Genomic DNA, 17,642 nt, shown 5'->3' on the forward strand with positions numbered 1-17,642 from the left:
GTGTATAAGTGATGTATTAACCAACTTACTTATATTATTAGTATTAGTATTTATTTTTATCTCTATTACTATTTTTGTAATCCCTTTTTTTAAATTTATATTTCGTTCTACCGCAGTATTTTCTTACTATATTTTATCACAGTAATTAAGTTTTTACTGATTATGTTATTGTTGCACGTCTTTATGGCTGTGCCTCTGTTATAAAAGAGAAGCAATAAAGTTACTTACTTAAGTTACACTCATCGCTACTGACTGATTTGAATGTGTGGTTTAATACACATAAAAGCAACTTGTAGCCTACATTTATTTCCTGTAGTATCCGATCTAGACTAGGGCATAGGCCTATACACACACGTACGTACCCAGCCAGCCTATTCGTCTTCGTCAGGCCAGCCTGCATTACAGTACATTGACACGAAATGTGTTGCACACATACACTCATCGCTACTAACCAATTTGAATATTATGTGGTTTAATACACATAAAAGCAACTTGTAGCCTACATTTCCTGTTATCTGATCTATTACACACACGTAGGCCTACTACCCAGCCAGCCTATAGTTCGTCTTCCTGTAGCTCTAGGCCAGCCTGCATTCAGTACATTATTGTTTATCTCTCAGAGGAGAGACCTTGCAAGCACCACAAAACGGCTTATTCTTCGCTACCAACTAGACTCGTGCAGACGCATTTATTAGCCGCAAAGCTTACCATTCCAGGCCGTGATTGGTTGATAATCACAATGTGGAATATACAGCCGATTTGCAATCTGATCAATGACGAACACGCTTTCACAGGAAACCCATCTTAGTGTTAAGAAATATGAAATAAAAACATACTTTTTCACATATTTCCCGACAATATTTTCTCAAAAACTCTTTATACTTTAAATTCCCCAGGCCTTATCTTCCATATTATTGCAAGATCGGCCTAATCGCGTCACAAACAAATGACTTCAAAATTCGCTCAGAATCATCAAATAAGCCCTCTCTCTCAGAGAGTGGGCTAAAAAATCACGGTCAAGTAGTTAAAAATCCCCTAAAATCACCATATTTTGCGAATTAGCGCCCCTGAACTGATCGAGCCCCGACTTCACCTTCGCGCCCCCATCAGGGCCCCCTACGCCACTGTCTGATACATTATCATACAATCTTGTTTCTATCCCATTGCTTTCCAATCATTCACTTGCACCCTAGTGAAATAATGTCCTAAGCATTCATAGAATTTTAATCTGTAGTTTCTTAGATCACTTGCACACAGCTGATGTTTATTATTGTTTTATTATATCACAGATTCAAGAGCTTGTTTTTTGGGTAATGTTGAGACAAATAAAGGCCTGTCCAGACTACCAGATTTTATTTGACAAAAACATATGATATGCCTAAATATGATCATCACATCACATCACATCATGACTATATATGGGCATATAATAGTTTTTTTGTCAGACAATTTAATAGTGTGAACAAATCTTCCATTAAAATCTTCATCCGTATTTGCAGGATTTAGTTTTACTTCTTATGGAAACTTGACACCTTAAAGGCCTGTTTATACTTCAACGATAACGATAAAAAGCTAAAAAGCAATTGTTCATATAGAAAATAAAAGAAATAAGAAGTTTTTACACTATAATGATTCGATAACTATTTATCAGTTATGCGATAACGACATTTTGACAAATCAAATCAGATGACGTCATAATCATGGGAAAACATTAAAATCGTAGTAGTAGCAATGATTTTATAATTTTTCCATGATTATGATGTCATCTGATTTGATTTGTTAAAATACTTTATTATCGTATACACGATAAATCGTTATCAAATCGTCCTAGTGTAAAAATTTCTCATTTCTTTTTTCTATATGAACAATCGCTTTTTAGCTTTTTTATCGTTATCGTTGAAGTATAAACAGGCCTTAACTCTGATAAAAATGAACTACAAACAATGGTTTAAATAAGTTTTTTTTTTTTATATTTTTTTTCTTAAATATTGTACAGCAGCCATGAATCATCTTGTATTCGTACATAGTTCCATTCACATTGGGAGCTATAGTAAGTTCCATTAATTGTGTATTCACATAAGAACTTAGCTAGTTCCATTAATTGCTTCACATTACCATTATTGTCATAAAAATTTACCTAATATCAAAAATTAAATATTCTTTATTACCAGTCACAAATAAATTTGACAATTTTACTTTGAAATAATACAATATGTAGTTAACAAAAGATATGTCAAAAAATTAATTGTTCATTATGAATTTGCTGTGGCCATATACAATAAAAAATTATTCCACCACCTACGGCAGTATAAGCAAAATTACCCACCCACATACATCAACCACTATAACATTTCATGTTTGATAATAAACAACAAAAATTCGTGTTTTTTTTTTCTTATTTTTTATACTTTCTGTGTTTTCTTGTCAAATGGAAGCATGTTATTGTTTTTACTAAGAGCATAACATAATGACAAAATGCAACTTAACTGAAATATTATGCTCCATTGTAGACAGATAGGTAGAACTGGAAGAAATCAACTAGTCTGCTATGTTGATATCCAAAAAAAAAATAAAAATACATACACCTGTGTGAAGAGATCCTGGATTGGTGAACAACCTACTCGTTCACAAGTTCAAAGGTCATCAATATTGAGCGGGTTCACCAACTCATAATGACTATCAAGTAACTGTTGATTCAGATTTATAACTTACTCTTATAGTGCATAAATGTGTCTTTATAATTAATATATTTATCATCATTGTTTTATTGTTTATTGTTTTTCTGGTTCATCATCATCATCCGGCTCTGCCTCTCGTAACCATGTGAAGAATGATGTGACGGATTTCAATGCAACACCCTTGCCTTCTGATTCACGTGGATCCGTATTAGCATGCCAACTGTAAAAAGTTTCTTCACAAATCACATCTTCATCATACAGAACATCAAACAAAATGCGCAACAGACCTGCAAACAAAGAAATGTGTAAAACGTTTCATATTTCACATTTGAATTTGGTACAAGTGATCTATTAAATTAGTAGCAGCAGTATACTGTACAACAGCGGTTCTCAATCTATGGGTCGCAACCCCAAAAATTGGGTTGCTAAAATTAAGTTGCCAAATAAATTTTTGTCGCAAGACTCTTTAGGATTTTATAAAAATTGAATGCTACATTATGCCAATATTTGCTGTAGCAAAGATAGCGCATTAGTACCATTAAAGCACTTTACTTTGTTTACCAGTTATGATCCATTTTAAGTACCGTAAAAGCTCCAATAGAAGCCCAATGGGCTTAAATCTTCAGTCCATATATGAGGTTTCTATGTATTTTGCCTCATAACTCAAATATACGCCGTGCGACTTTACTGTAATTTCATGGTGGCAGGTCTCCAGGCCTGGCTCACATGATAATATACGCTAGCTGCTCGTTCTTCCTCTATCTATATTCTTTAGTTTTAAGGTATGTTATGCAACATCTGGGGAAGTGGATCACAGCAAATTCCAATCTTTTATTGCAGCATGCAAAGGCTATTATCAGCCCAAAACAATTCAGTACAAAATAAAAGACATAACAAATATTATGTCTGGAAGAACTATCCATCTTCAGGTAGGGGCGTTACTTCATGAAGGTACTAGGAATTTTACACCCTACCCTCATTACAAACTATGCATCAGGTAGGAACATTACACCACTACGGTCATAATTTTATAAGGAATACAAAAGCTGCGTTTGAAATTCATATATATATATATATATATATATATAATTTTTTTTTTTTTTTCGTGATTTTTTGATCGACCTTTGGGACTTTATACAAAAAAAAAAATACACAATAAATTTCAAAAACCATTGGCATAAATGGCTTTACCTGGTGGGTTTGCTAAACTGTTGTTGAGAGATTGGACAGCAAACAGTGCCTGCAGCTCCCGATTGTCTTTACTGTCAATATACTTCTGCAGTAGAGGAGCTCTTTTTTTTAATAGTTCACTGTCTCCTCGGCTGGCTGGCCCTTCCCCTGAAAATACGAAAGGAATCATTGGAAATATTAATCATTAAAGCTACCAGAGTCCAGCATTCTGACGCCAAAATACCTGCAGGTTCACGGACGGTAGTGATGGCGATGCCATTTGAAGATCGGGGGTCTGCAACTTATTCCTCCCCTTTCTGTTTGTGTCTGTTCATCATTAATTTTTTGTAGTTTTTAAGTGGCTTAATGCATCACCATTGACCATTATAGAGCGTAGGCATCAATGGTTATATTCTTGTTTACTTCAATCAATTACTGTTACTATAATATACCAAGATTTTATATTATAATGCTTGAAAGGCAAAAATGATTTAACATCTGCTTAAAATACAGACAATATTTACATAATATCAAATGAACTTTATAAATGGATAAATACAGAAAGGGAAGTAGTGGGTTTGGGGAAAGAGGTCAATTTTAATGTCCGAGATGGAAATGTCTGTTTAGTCAAGAGCATGGTCATGGAAAAGGGCAAATGCTACACAAATCACTACAAATCTATTTAAAGGAATATTCACAAATTTTGGCTGGATTATACAGGTTAAGTATTCACAAAATAAAAAGTAAAAGAATTGAATCTTACCATGAATTGCACTTTCACAAACAGCTGTCGTCAGTGCACGAATAAAATCATTTTCTAATGTTTTCTGCTTTGTAAAATGCCTCTGTATGAATAAAAACCCAAGAAAATTTCACAAATTATGATAAAATAAACATCGTCCACATTATGTAACAAATTGAAGACAACAATGAGCAAACTATCATATGTAGTCATTTTGAAGTTCAGTTTTCAAAACTTGGTCAACAGTAGGTATTAGCTGCCACAAAAAGTATTCAACCAAATGAATGTCCATTTTTATGTAGATTGTTTTGAAATTTCATTTATAATGTACTTGAGGCATTGTTTCTGCTGAAAAACTAATTTACAACATTTGGCTAGATAGATAAAATGCAACTTCAGTACTATGATTGTTAGGAATTTCAAACATTTTCTTTTTTAACTTTTAAATTATTATGTAATCCTATATTTCATTTGTACTTGCATGGTTATTTCTTAATGAAGGATGTTACAACTCACATCAATCCACTGAAAGACTTCTTCATTACTTGCATCTTTGAGGAGATACTTCAGTTCTGTTTGCATTGTATCTAGATTCATACCACTAGATGAGGTAGGAGGCGCACTTTGAAGAAAACCTAAATCCTGTAATTAGATAACAGAATCAATCAGTGATGCATGAAAATTTACCAGCAACAGAAATATCAATGATCATTACCTGATAATGTTATTTCAACATTACTTAAAAACATAAGATGCCTCTAAGCAAATATCTGATTTATCATCTTAGCAAAATCTTAGTGTAAAAGTCGTCTTAGATGGCGCATGCGTACAATCGACATTTAAAAGCTAATCCATATTGATAAATCTCACTTAAGCAAAAAAATGGATTTCTAGTTTGATAAATCTAGCACCAGATGCTCAAAACTTACCCTTCGTTCAATAAAATCTTTCACATCTTCACCTGGATTTAAAAATTGCTGTAGTTGCAGTCCAGATGCAGCCCATTTTTCAGAAACAAGTGCAGCACCCTGAAATAGAGAATTATATTATTTGGATGACTATGGACATCAAGCAGATTGTTTTATGTATGTTATGCAAGTGTGTTTGTTACAATAAGATTGAACACAACTGTTATCCTATTTGCCATCAAAGATATTAAAATTAGTACTACAGTGCTGTAGTGTATTACATCTTTGTATAAATAAAATACTGCTTGCATAGGAACCACAGTCCTTGCAGAGTCCTGCTTTCATGTTTTGTCTACCATATTTGCCTGTTTGCGTCTGGACAAAAAAACTGTTGAATTGTTCTTTGTTAACAATTATGTTCAAAATATATTGAATTAACATGTTGAAACATTGAAAAATAAATAGTAAAATGACTTACAACTTCTTTAACTTGAGCCTTAAGTACTTCAGCTAATAGGTGGCCTGATTTTCCTATAGCTTTGATTGGTTCCAACAAAGAGACCAAGTTCTGCAAATTCATAGAGCCTCCAGAAATGGCTGGAGATATAATTTGTGCTAAGTACTTCCAGATCAAGGGAATATCAATGGCCATATCCTCAGCAAACTCTAGTATACCTTCAAATCTGTTAAAACAAAGAAACAAAGTCATATTGCCACCAAACAAACATCAACATTTATACTTTGAATTGCATCTGATGCAGATTGCATAACAATGAACAGTAAGTGTAAAATGATTCAGTTGACCTTTTCCCAAAAGGTATGCATTACATATCAATAATAGCGCCTAGCTTAAAATCTCTCTTACTCAAACTGCAGGCAAGGTACCAAGATTGACACTGGATTGGCCTTAGTTTGCATTTTAACTGCCTCACTGTAGCCTCCGCTTGAGATGGGCCTGGTTTGACTCTTTAGTAGCTATATCTCAACTGTAATGCATTACAACAATAAAGTTTTATCTTGGTATTGATCTGCAACACGTTACAGAGAAATTTTGATAGCTTGAAAATTATAATTTCCTGATGCTACTTCCAATGGATGTTGCATTTATATTTCTTTTCAAATAAAGGTGGATCAATGCTGACAAATAGAGAAAAAGTATCAGGTAAGCCATTTTGGACTGGTACCAACTCACCCTTTGTTATAGCTCGCAGTAGTGATGAGTTTGCCATTAACTAATTCATTTAATAGCTCCCCAGCATCTTTCCTTGCTTGGTCTGTTCGCTCAAGAGTTTCCTCAATGGCAACATGAACAAACAGGTGCATTTTACTTGGACTCTCAAGTTCTTTCACACATTGAATGGCTTCCTACACAGTGAACAATAAAAATAAGAGAGTAATGAGAAAAGATGTAGTCACAGATGCAAAATGCTGAGTTAGCACTAAACCCATGAATCCTACAGTCTATGCATACATAATTTGGAGTAATTTGGTCCTTAGTTAAGACAGCTGAGGATTTCCTGGACTTTGCACTCTATCTGAATTTGTAAAGCTTCATTTTACATCAGTAATTGTAAACCACAGTTGAAAAAGCTTTTAACTTATTTAGATCCTAGAGGGTCTAATGCTATTGTGACAACAACTGATTGGCAAAAAACATTCACAAATCAAATAGCAACAAATATCTAATTAAAAAATATATTTGGTGGTTTAATATTATTGTAACATGAAACATGAAATAAATTGAAATATATTGTTCTTTAAGCAAGCACAAATAAAAGTACAGCCAATATACTGGAGAACCTTTTAAATAGTGATTAGGTTCGCATTAAGGTAATTATCAGGCTTTTGTTTTTGTCGTCTGAATTTTTATTGTATTTTGTATTGATTTTGCCTGGAATTAAATAAAATATAAAATAAATTAAAATAAAATAACTAAAGAAAAACAATATCTAGAGGTTTATAATAAAAATGCAACATAATTTTATTTTACCTTTTTGTCTTTAAGGTGCATATATTCTTCAAGAGTTGATTTGGATTTCTTCTTCATTTCAGGGTCTGGTAGTTCCTCACTTGCTGGCTGTGCTGGAGGTGGCTCTACTACCTTGACTTGAACTGTTACAAAAAAAGTAACAATTTAATGCATTCTATAACATACTGCATGTCAAATAACTTAACCTAAATTTGTATATACGTACATTCAATTAACTTTGCTGTAGACACAAGAGAGAATCTGGATTTGGAGTTTGTTTACGGAAAGCTCCACATAAACAAGGTAGACATAGCACTTGTGTTAAATTTTTTTACACCTACTCTTTGCTAGCCCAATATTTTACATACTCCACCAATATAAATTAATAGTTATGTTAATAAGTATACCTCTGTCTCTAATGCGTTCTTGCGATGCTGATATCCTCCTGACCTGATCAATAGCTGCTTGTCTATCTCTATCACGGCCTTGTCGATCATCTCTTTCTCTTGACCCTCGCTTTGTCTGTGAACCTCGACCACTTCGGTCCCTGTCACGGTCGCGACTGGAAGTCATACTTCTACAAAATAATTAAAGAATGTGACTGGTCTTTGTTTTTACAATGACAAGATAAATATTTACAACCCCTCTTGACAAATTTGTTATGTTTAGGGTATAAAAAAATGGAAAAGCTTCTCATAGCCAAGGCATTCAATGACTACCACCTTATCAATAGCACAGCAAGCAATGCACATTTTTTGAAGTGCAAGTATTGAAAATGAATACATGTTCCCATGCTAAGTCATGTTTTAATCTTCTGCAGATATTATGCTCCTGAAGACTATTGATGCAACTCAATCAAAACGTCGAGATATTGTCAACCAACAACAACAGTTCTTTTCGGAACTACCTACGTGGTGTACCGCAAGCATTAGTACAGTAGAACCCCTCATTTACATACGGCACGGGCCCAGAGCTGTTCATAAATTTGGGTATTCGTAAAATCGGGGTTGACCCAAATTCCTATATATTTGCACTGGTACTACTTACACTGGCCTAGGCTAGGCCTACAGGCTTACGCAGCTAAGTCTGAGGGGGCCTAGGCCTACAGTAGGCAGCTTCTAAGCATTCTGATCCCACTCTAGGCCCTACACAAATTTGTTTTTATCGGACATTTTTACCTTCTTAAATACCTAGATTGTGGATTTTACTCCAACACAACTTCCATAGATACTTGTTTATTATATATATATATTGATTATTCAATAAAACAATCAAGCACTATGTTGAATTTTAAAGCTGAAAACGATGTTTGAAAGAAAAGTAAAATTTGTTGATGCACATGTGTGAAGCCATAAAAACACTGACTTTGAAGAGGCCCGTTAGAGGGCCTCCTTCACTTGAGAATTACATAGTACTGTATAGTATGGTGTGTTGTGTTGTATGCATGCTAATAACAGTTACAATTCGAGCGGATTTTTTTTTTTTTAAATCTTTCGCTTCAATTTTTATGACGTCATCACCTTTATATTACGTTCGTAAAATCGGGAATTCGTTAAATCGGGGTTCGTAAATGAGGGTTTCTACTGTATATAGTATTACTTCGCCATGCAATCCTTCAAACAATACACTCAATAGTGTTGTACTTGTTTTAACTACTCAACATACCTTCCCCCAGTTGGCAGGCGCCTGTCATCGGATAGTGCAGAGAATCTGTTAGTAGCAGGACTTGAAGGCCTTTCTTGAGAACTACTTGACTGCTTAGCACCCCCACTTGCTCCACGCCCCCAACCACCAAAAGAACCTGGTCTACCACCAGGTCCCAATTGCACATTGTCATCAACAGGCGGCTAAAATTGCAGAAATACAATAAATTTTACACATCCAGTTGGATTTTAATGAAAATGTTTTTTTAAAAGATATTTTTGAAAAGAAAATTATTTAAAAAAAAAAACATGAAAAAACTGGTACTGGTTAAGAAAACTAAAGGGCTTTAAAAAATTGGCCGAGATAGTAACTGAAAATTGTTGGCTGTTTTTGCACTTGATTCTATCATTTATTTAAAAAGATGTAGCTTGTGGATTGGATCCAATGACAGTGGACCTGGAGTATATAGTAGTTCCAAATTCCACATGGCAATTTGACCTTGGGAATTTGACCTTTCAGATGATTCTATAAAGCCTAGACACAATCTGGCGATCAGTCGGCTTCAACAAAATTTTAATCATACTGGATTGAAAATTCAATCAAGTGAAAACCTGAAAATTACAAAAAAAAATTGACAACAAAATAATCACACAAACGATTTTGAGTTTAATGTTTACCTTTGTTACTTTGAATTTGTTAGGATCAACCTGCTGAGGTCGTCCCCCACTACGTTGAGCAACGACATTCCATTCTCCATCTTCGATTTGAGTTAATCCCCCTCGGTCATTGCGACCTGTACAAGTATTAAATGGAAACTACATTAAAATGCACAAAACATACGTATGGGGAGCAATTGGTGCAGTGGTTGTGATTCAGGATCTCAATCTTTAGGTCAAGAGGTTTGAGCCCTTGCTGTGCATTTCACTTTTGTTGTTGGGTAAGTCACCTACAGGTGTGTGTTGTCTTTCTCCACTCATGAGTAAAATGGTCAACTGGTAAGCTCATTTTTAAATGCACCGATTACAAGCTACAATATAATGATTTCGCCACCAAGGAGTATGTGTTTTACAGGTGTTTGATTCAATGACCAGGAAAAAAGCCTTCAACTTAATGACATGTGCTATAAAACCTTTACCTCTGTTTGCTTTCCTGGCAGCTTGAGCCTGTACAGCTTCTACCTTTTTCATTACTTCTTCTTCCCGCGCTTCTTGGTGAATCTGGTCAATAGTTTTTGGTTTGTTATCTTCCCTTCTTGGCACCCAATTGTTCTAAAAAAAAAAATAAAATGTTAATGAAAATACAGTATTATTATTAACTTATATTATGAACAGAAACTTCCAGTACAATTCTTAATAAATAATACTTATATTTACGGGTCGTTCAACATTATCAACATTTTCACAAGTGTACAAACAATATGCGGGGGTGGGGGTTGGGGAGAGGTGGTAGACAAATCTGTACACCTTAACATATGCATAAAAATTACAAAATAACATGCAATATGTAAAATATAATATAATATTCATTTTTAAGCAACCAAGTACATTGCTTTACTTGACTTTACAAACATTTTTTTTTTTTTTACACTTTCGGAGGGGTACCGAAAAAGTGTACTGTTTATACACTTGTGAAAACGACCCTTTATTGAATTTCGGTTTTGTTTATTGTAACTTCTCATACAAGATATTTCATTTTTTTTTTGTGTAAAATTCAACACTTCTATTAGAGAAATTCAGTGGATAGTGTAATACTCAACAATGGCATATACACACCTTCACATATTTCAAAGACATCAACATCTTGTAAAAGGACTTATTCTAATACACAAAACACTTACCTCACGAAGCTCAAGGACATCTCGCAACATGAATCGTATGCGATTGTTATTCTTTCTACTTTTAACTATCTTATCCACTTGTGTGAAGTACTGATCCATTCGGAACTACGAAAAAATTAAAAATACTGAATTTAGATGGTTTTTAAATAAAAACGTCTGCAAGAAAAAATGTCATCAGAACCACACATATGTTTATGTTGGAGCTGTTGGCACAGCAGTTGTAATTTGAGCTTATTACCAGTGGGTTCCTTCTGGTGGTGATTGGGCAAGTACAATGGAAGACCATTCACTATTCTTTTCCAAATAGCATACTGCGTTCTTAAACATGCAATTGGGCCATACTGCACACTAGACAAATGGACTATTTACTTAGTTACTCAAAGCCAAAGCAATGTTTTAACATTTTTATATTAAAGTAGTTTTGAATTACAGAAGCACCGTCTTGCAAGACACAAAATATAAAAATATATTTAAAATTAAACAAGCAATTAACCAGTGGTAAACTTAAAAATATCATTACTATAATGTAAACATATAAAAATAATAATAGTGATATTAAAGTATAAGAGTATAAAGTTAAAAAGGACAATTACCCTTGCTTTATCATGATCCAGCTCCTTTCCAATGGTGCTTAATAATTTGCTCATGCATTCCAAAGACTCATCATCAGCAGCCTTCAGCAATTGCATGATACAGCTATGCATAATGTGTTCCGTTAACATCTTGATTTTAAACAGTTCCCCAATAAATTTAATGTTCCCAAGTGACCGTCGCTTAGCTGCAATTACCGCCAATTCAAATAACTCCTTTTCGACCTCTCTTTCTTTTTCCTTTATTCAATCAAAAAATAAAACAATAAATAAAATTGTACATTTTAAATTCTAAAACATAAAACAATCTACTCTACAAACAGGGAAGAACAATATATTCTACTGAGAGTGAATATTTTTACCCTTATTCAACAGGAGGCGACTAAAGTTAACCTCCTGTGGTGTTTGTTGGGAACCGTATGTTTTCTCTGCTTCAAAATCTCTCTATCACTCCAGCTTTTGTTTTAGGTCAATACGGCATTTATTTTTTGAATAGCGAAAAAACAAAAGGATTAAAAAAAATCTTCCAATAATCCAAACATTACTATTGTGTTTCACAATAAAAAATGTTCATTATGTTTGTTTATCTTTGTTGTAGTTTAATGGAATTTTTCGTCTTTAATTTCTTTCATTTTTTTCCCCCTTCAGTCACCTATTGCTTTAAGGCTTGTTCTCAACTGTCAGCAGTTTCACAAACGTACAACAATACTGTTCTCTGTTACCCCCTCCCTTGATATGGATATTGCAAAACAACTACTGTAAATTACTATATTTGCTCACCTGTACATAAGCTGATGTAGGTTATATCCATGATGGCACTATAATTTGGTCATAAAAGTTCATGCATGTATAAAAGCGTATAAATCGGTCTTTCTGTGTTTATTTGCATATTTTATCAAGGATTGTGTTGAAGTGTGCTCCTTCTTTGGTTAATTTTTATATTTTTGTAATTTAAGCTGAATGCACCACTGCTGCTCCAGAAGTAAATAAAATAAAATAAAGCCTAAACAAAGCTTTTATATTACATCCCAGGGCAGTTGCTTTTAAAGATAAAAAAATTTTAGGATAAATTTTTAGATTAGGAAAGTAACTATTGTACACTGTATTGATGAACTTACCGGTAGTTTTTCTATTTCTTTCCTCTTCTCCTTCAACAGACTCTCATCTTGAGATTCACTTTCAAACTCTCTCTGACATCGATTTAGTAACAATTTGCGGAACTGTACTAGTTGTCCTGGTTTATCAGCAATAGGTACTTCTATCTAAATTTAAACACAACATGGAAATATCAAGTTTAACTAATCCAGTGGCTGAAAACTGGAAAAAAAGTTATGTTACATGCATCTATATTCTTGGATCAGCAATTAAAACAAATTATTAATCATAATTTTTGGCTGCGCCACAATTCTAGTAAGTTTTCTCGTCATTTCCAAGAACTTTATAAAAGAAAATTACTATCTTTACAATCAATTATTTTGAGAGTTCATCACGTTTGTGTCAATGTCTTTAGAATTCCCCATCAGTTGAAATTAATAAGTTCCAAGACCTTTACAAATTTCCTCACGAGTCAGTTAAATAGGTATATTTGGGTGTTTCTTTATTCATTTATATATAAATTCTGTTTCTTTTTCAGCAAATAGTTTTGCAAGTGCTCTATTGTAGCATTATTTACTTTCTTTTTAAATTATCAATTACTTAATATACCTCATAAATATTAATTAAGTAGTAACGTTTTATTGGCCAATGCCACCTGATAAACGATGTGGTCTTTTTTTTCTACTTCCATGCTCTTTTTACTTCTTCTCTGCACATACTGAATTTGTGTGTATGCGGGGGAAAAAGTATGCGAACTGTATACAACTGTGTGATTTTACTCTTGCATGTCGAAATGGCTAATGTAGATAGATGGTTTGCCGTTTCATATTTATGGAAATAGTGAAACAAATACAACATGGTTTTATTTAGCTAAACAGTGAATTCCCTCCCTCAGCTTCGCATTGTGAGGTATGATTCATACATAAAAATAATACTCCTATCCTATCCTACGTTGTATTTGCACTGCAGTAGTAATTTAGCAAATATGATGATAAAGCTGAATAATAATTGAATTGATGTCAAGGCAGAAAGTTATGTTTTAACTTTATAAATATCAAAGTTCTTTACATAAACTCAAATCATTATTATGAGCTTCGATAGTCACATCACAAAGTTCTAATGGATGACTACTGATTATATGAAGAGAAACAAGCCTGCTAAATACAGCAGAAAAAGTCAAAGTACTGTACCTGTGACAGCATTCGGCACATGTGGGCATAGGCAACACTGAAGTTTGGTTCACTTAAAGCCTACAAGAAAAAAACAATTCAATTTCAAAACTTATGCAATGCAACATTTTCCATAAATACTCTATTTAGTTAAATTCTTGAAGTTTGCATGTACTTTTTTTTTTATGTGATCACTTGTTAGCCAATTATTGTCTGTGTTTCATTTTCATGTATTTCAATGCACTTAGCATTCAAATTTTAATATTTCATTGTACCTATCTGATTATAAAAAGAGAGCACAGAAATTCATAAATAGAGATCCTGGAATTTTAAGGTTATTAAATCCAAGTTTTCAAGATGATTACACATGCGTCTTGAATGCAAAATTGAATGATTATACCTTCTCAAAGACAAGGTCAATAACTCCTTTAAGGCGTTCCTCTGTGTTAATCTGCAACTCTAGAGCTTGGTTTGTCAGTTTCTGAAAATTCTGCGGCGTTAACTTGTTCAAAATACCAGTAAATTTCCTGTTAACATCCTGGAAATAAAGACAAAAATCAACATGAATTTCTTAAGGATTTTATAGATGCTCTGTGATAGTAATGCAAGTGCCTCAACAATGATCATTTGTAAGGCCTAGACATGCTGCATTGTTGGAGAAGCATTCTGATCAACTAACAAAGTCAGTGACATGATAGGCTACAATGTTTAATGCGTTGCTGGCATCGTGTTCCTAATTTGAGCACTGTTGCTGCCTATTATGAATTTATTTAAATATGCTATACAGTGTTAACATCAAAATCTTGTTTAATATGAAACAAGGTAGCTGCATGAGCAGTAATATTTTTGTTTTCCTTTTACCTAGCTTTTGTTTTATGACCATCTTTATATTGGTTTTATGTTTTTGTTAAATTGATGGTTGTGTATTGTAATCAATTTCTTAAGTTTTAGTATTTGTAGTTTCTGAACACACCATCAAAGTGACGTTTGCCACTGATACAAAAGTGTACGTTCAAATGAATTATATCAATAAATAACATGATTGCTATATACAATAAAGATAGCAGCCCTTAATTATATCCCCAGGACAATATTCTTTTTTAGAAACAAATATAAAGCTAACAAATTGTGGGGAACCAAAATATGGTATGTCTAGCTTTTGTATTTCATTACTGAATTAAATAAAAGATAATATGCACTCCACAAATGCATGCATTATAATGCACTCTGCGTGCATTAGAGTTATCATACCTGGGTTTGCAATTCCTCATCTGGTTTAGTAGATGCAGCTCCTACTGTTGGTTTCCATGCATTTTCAGATTTCCTTAGCTCCTTGTCAGAGGACAGAGAATTTATCACTTTCTTCGGATTATATTGTGGTGCACGTCCTTTGCCAGAGTTCCTTGCATTGTAGTTCATTGGCTGACCCTGTGCAAAAATATTTATTGATTCCATTTATCTATTCTTTCATTTATTTATTATTCAGCAATCAATATTTTTACTTTAAAATCAACAAAAACAATCATTTGAAATGTTTCTAAATTCCTTGCATAGACACTTGAATTGGATGGTTAAAGATTTCTGCAACAAAACCCATGTGGAAAGTAAATCAGGGAAAACTGAATTGTCTCAATCAGAACATAATATGCACCTTTCTGGAAAGCCCTGCCTCTTGGATATTGTTGCTAAGGTCAGACAAAACGGAAATGTAAAACATATATGTGGCAAAGACAAGTAAAACCAGTCACTCATCGTAAATCGTGTTTCGGAGATAATGATGGCCAAAACATGCTGAAATGTCAACATTTTTAAAATCTATTTTATTGCACTAAACTAACTTTCGTATATCTATACATCATGATATGCTGTTATTCTCCCCATTTTCAATGTTAAAACAACAACTTTTAACAATTTGGTGATAGTTTGTGCCTGAGAAATGCCTGAAATAATAAACTTTGAAGGATGATTTCCCAAATATTGTTCTTTGAACAGCTGTATGTTTAAACGGTTGTAACTTAAGAAAATGTCGCATTTAAATAATTTAACCATTTTATAGCTCCCTTTTTCATCTTTTACTCTGTATTAATAACTAATAATTGATTTTTGCCAACGAGTAACTGGTTTGGCTTATCTTTGCAACATATATGCAAACGTGCGCATTAGTGGGACAACATATGTGCTCGTTAGACACGCGTGCATATGCCTGCCAGTTAAGTTTGACTGACAATCTGGAAAGGTCAATTGGGCTTTTTAAAGCCGGGCTCCAGGAGGTGAAAAAACTATTGCTATGTTGTACAACTGACTTTTAGAGACACTGACAGCGTATTTGACAAAAAAACTTGGGAACGGTTAATAAGATATAAATCTTTGGATAATTAAAAACTGGGGGTAGATGGATGGTTATGCCACTTTTCTCCCAGTTTATAAAATGTAAAAAACTGTATTTTATTAACCATTCACAAGTTCTTTTCTGATCGAACACCCCATCAAAAACTTATCGTTTTACTCATGATAGATGGGATATGTTTAAAAGAGACAAAAAAGCTTTACCATTGATCTTGGAGACTTCATAAACCCTGGCATGAAATCGAATTGTTTATTAGACTTGGTATCCAAACGAAGTGCTGAACCTATATTTGCCTGCAAAAATCCAACAAGGATGTCATTATTCAATAAATGTGTGTACAATCATTTAAACAAAAGCAAAAATGATCAGAGATAAATAAAAATTCAATTAAGCAATTGTAGAAGCTAGGAGTATGCTTTCAATGATCGTCAGGAGTCAAAACATGTAAAAACTTTAATTCAAATTAGAAGAATTTTCAGATTCTTGAATATATGATCTTTAAGAAGATTTCTGTGAAGGATGTGATTACTAGCTAGTTCGCACCACTTATGCTGTCGTCTGGGAAATCGACCTTCCCTTCGGGGACATTTCCTCCGATACATTTAGATGATAACATGCAAACAAAATACAAGTTTGTTGTGTTATGTTGCCGACAGCACAAGAATTGCACATGTTTTAGCCATCAATTTTAACAGTTAAATTTGACTGTAAACCAGTAAAAATTCTGTTTGTCGAATAAAAAAAAGCACTTATTAGGCCTAAGTAGCCTAGGCTGGCCTTCTTTCAATAAATGAACATCATTCTAGTCCAGGCCTTGCCTATGATTTGTATTGTTTTTTTAAGCCACTGAACTTCACTTAAGGCAATACCTCATGTTGCGCATGCTTAGCTGGCTTTACATTAACAAATTTACCAGTAAAAATTTTTCAAATGTCCCCCAAAGGTCTGACATTTTGATGTGGATAAGAATGAAAGTTACTCACAGTATCCAGTACTACTTCTGGAATCTTTGGAAGCCCATCAGGTCGATCGATGCAATTATCCTTGAACTGCATCAGGAATTCACGGTCATATTGCCTCTTGCCCTCCAAGTTGATAGGGCTCCACTGGTCTATAAAAAGCAATAAATGTATTTTTACTATGGTAATTGATAATGACACTAACATGCAACAAGTAACAAGTTATGACAAGGTTTGTTTCGCATAAAAGCAAATTTCCCCCTCTTTACATAGAAATTACATCAAACAATGGCAAGCATGAGAGGAAACAGAGTTAAGCCTAGGCAACTAGTGCCCCCAATTATGTTAAGTTCATATTCTTCCTAGATTTGCCATGGATTGTATTTGCACTTGCAATATGAATAACTTATCTCAGGGTATAGAACTTGTATTATCATTTTGTGTACATGTGAACTTGTTACAAGTCTTTACAAAGCAGCACACTATACATGATTATGAAACTGCCTTCTTATCCTTGCATATTTTCATCCGGTA

General features: G+C 33.7%; 1 protein-coding gene across 4 annotated transcripts in view; it reads right to left on the reverse strand.

The window, feature by feature from the left end:
* Positions 1-1,947: 1,947 nt before the first annotated feature.
* LOC117114220 (eukaryotic translation initiation factor 4 gamma 3-like) overlaps positions 1,948-17,642 on the reverse strand; it is a 33,680-nt gene continuing 17,985 nt past the window's right edge. For all 4 annotated transcript variants that reach the window (XM_033257820.1, XM_033257821.1, XM_033257819.1 and 1 more), the window contains 20 exons: positions 17,133-17,260; positions 16,353-16,442; positions 15,054-15,230; positions 14,203-14,340; positions 13,824-13,883; positions 12,657-12,800; positions 11,542-11,778; positions 10,949-11,053; positions 10,247-10,379; positions 9,789-9,904; positions 9,133-9,314; positions 7,875-8,044; positions 7,489-7,610; positions 6,691-6,863; positions 5,977-6,181; positions 5,520-5,618; positions 5,107-5,232; positions 4,612-4,693; positions 3,870-4,016; positions 1,948-2,965 (listed from right to left, as the gene is read on the reverse strand). In XM_033257820.1, the coding sequence (XP_033113711.1) occupies positions 2,772-2,965; positions 3,870-4,016; positions 4,612-4,693; positions 5,107-5,232; positions 5,520-5,618; positions 5,977-6,181; positions 6,691-6,863; positions 7,489-7,610; positions 7,875-8,044; positions 9,133-9,314; positions 9,789-9,904; positions 10,247-10,379; positions 10,949-11,053; positions 11,542-11,778; positions 12,657-12,800; positions 13,824-13,883; positions 14,203-14,340; positions 15,054-15,230; positions 16,353-16,442; positions 17,133-17,260 (2,828 nt within the window). In that variant the 3' untranslated portion in view covers positions 1,948-2,771. The remainder of the gene's footprint in view (positions 2,966-3,869; positions 4,017-4,611; positions 4,694-5,106; positions 5,233-5,519; positions 5,619-5,976; positions 6,182-6,690; positions 6,864-7,488; positions 7,611-7,874; positions 8,045-9,132; positions 9,315-9,788; positions 9,905-10,246; positions 10,380-10,948; positions 11,054-11,541; positions 11,779-12,656; positions 12,801-13,823; positions 13,884-14,202; positions 14,341-15,053; positions 15,231-16,352; positions 16,443-17,132; positions 17,261-17,642) is intronic.

Source organism: Anneissia japonica, unplaced genomic scaffold, assembly GCF_011630105.1.
Source record: "Anneissia japonica isolate Jap-2015-1 unplaced genomic scaffold, ASM1163010v1 scaffold1525_len913038_cov183, whole genome shotgun sequence".
Classification (NCBI taxonomy): Eukaryota; Metazoa; Echinodermata; class Crinoidea; order Comatulida; family Comatulidae; genus Anneissia; species Anneissia japonica.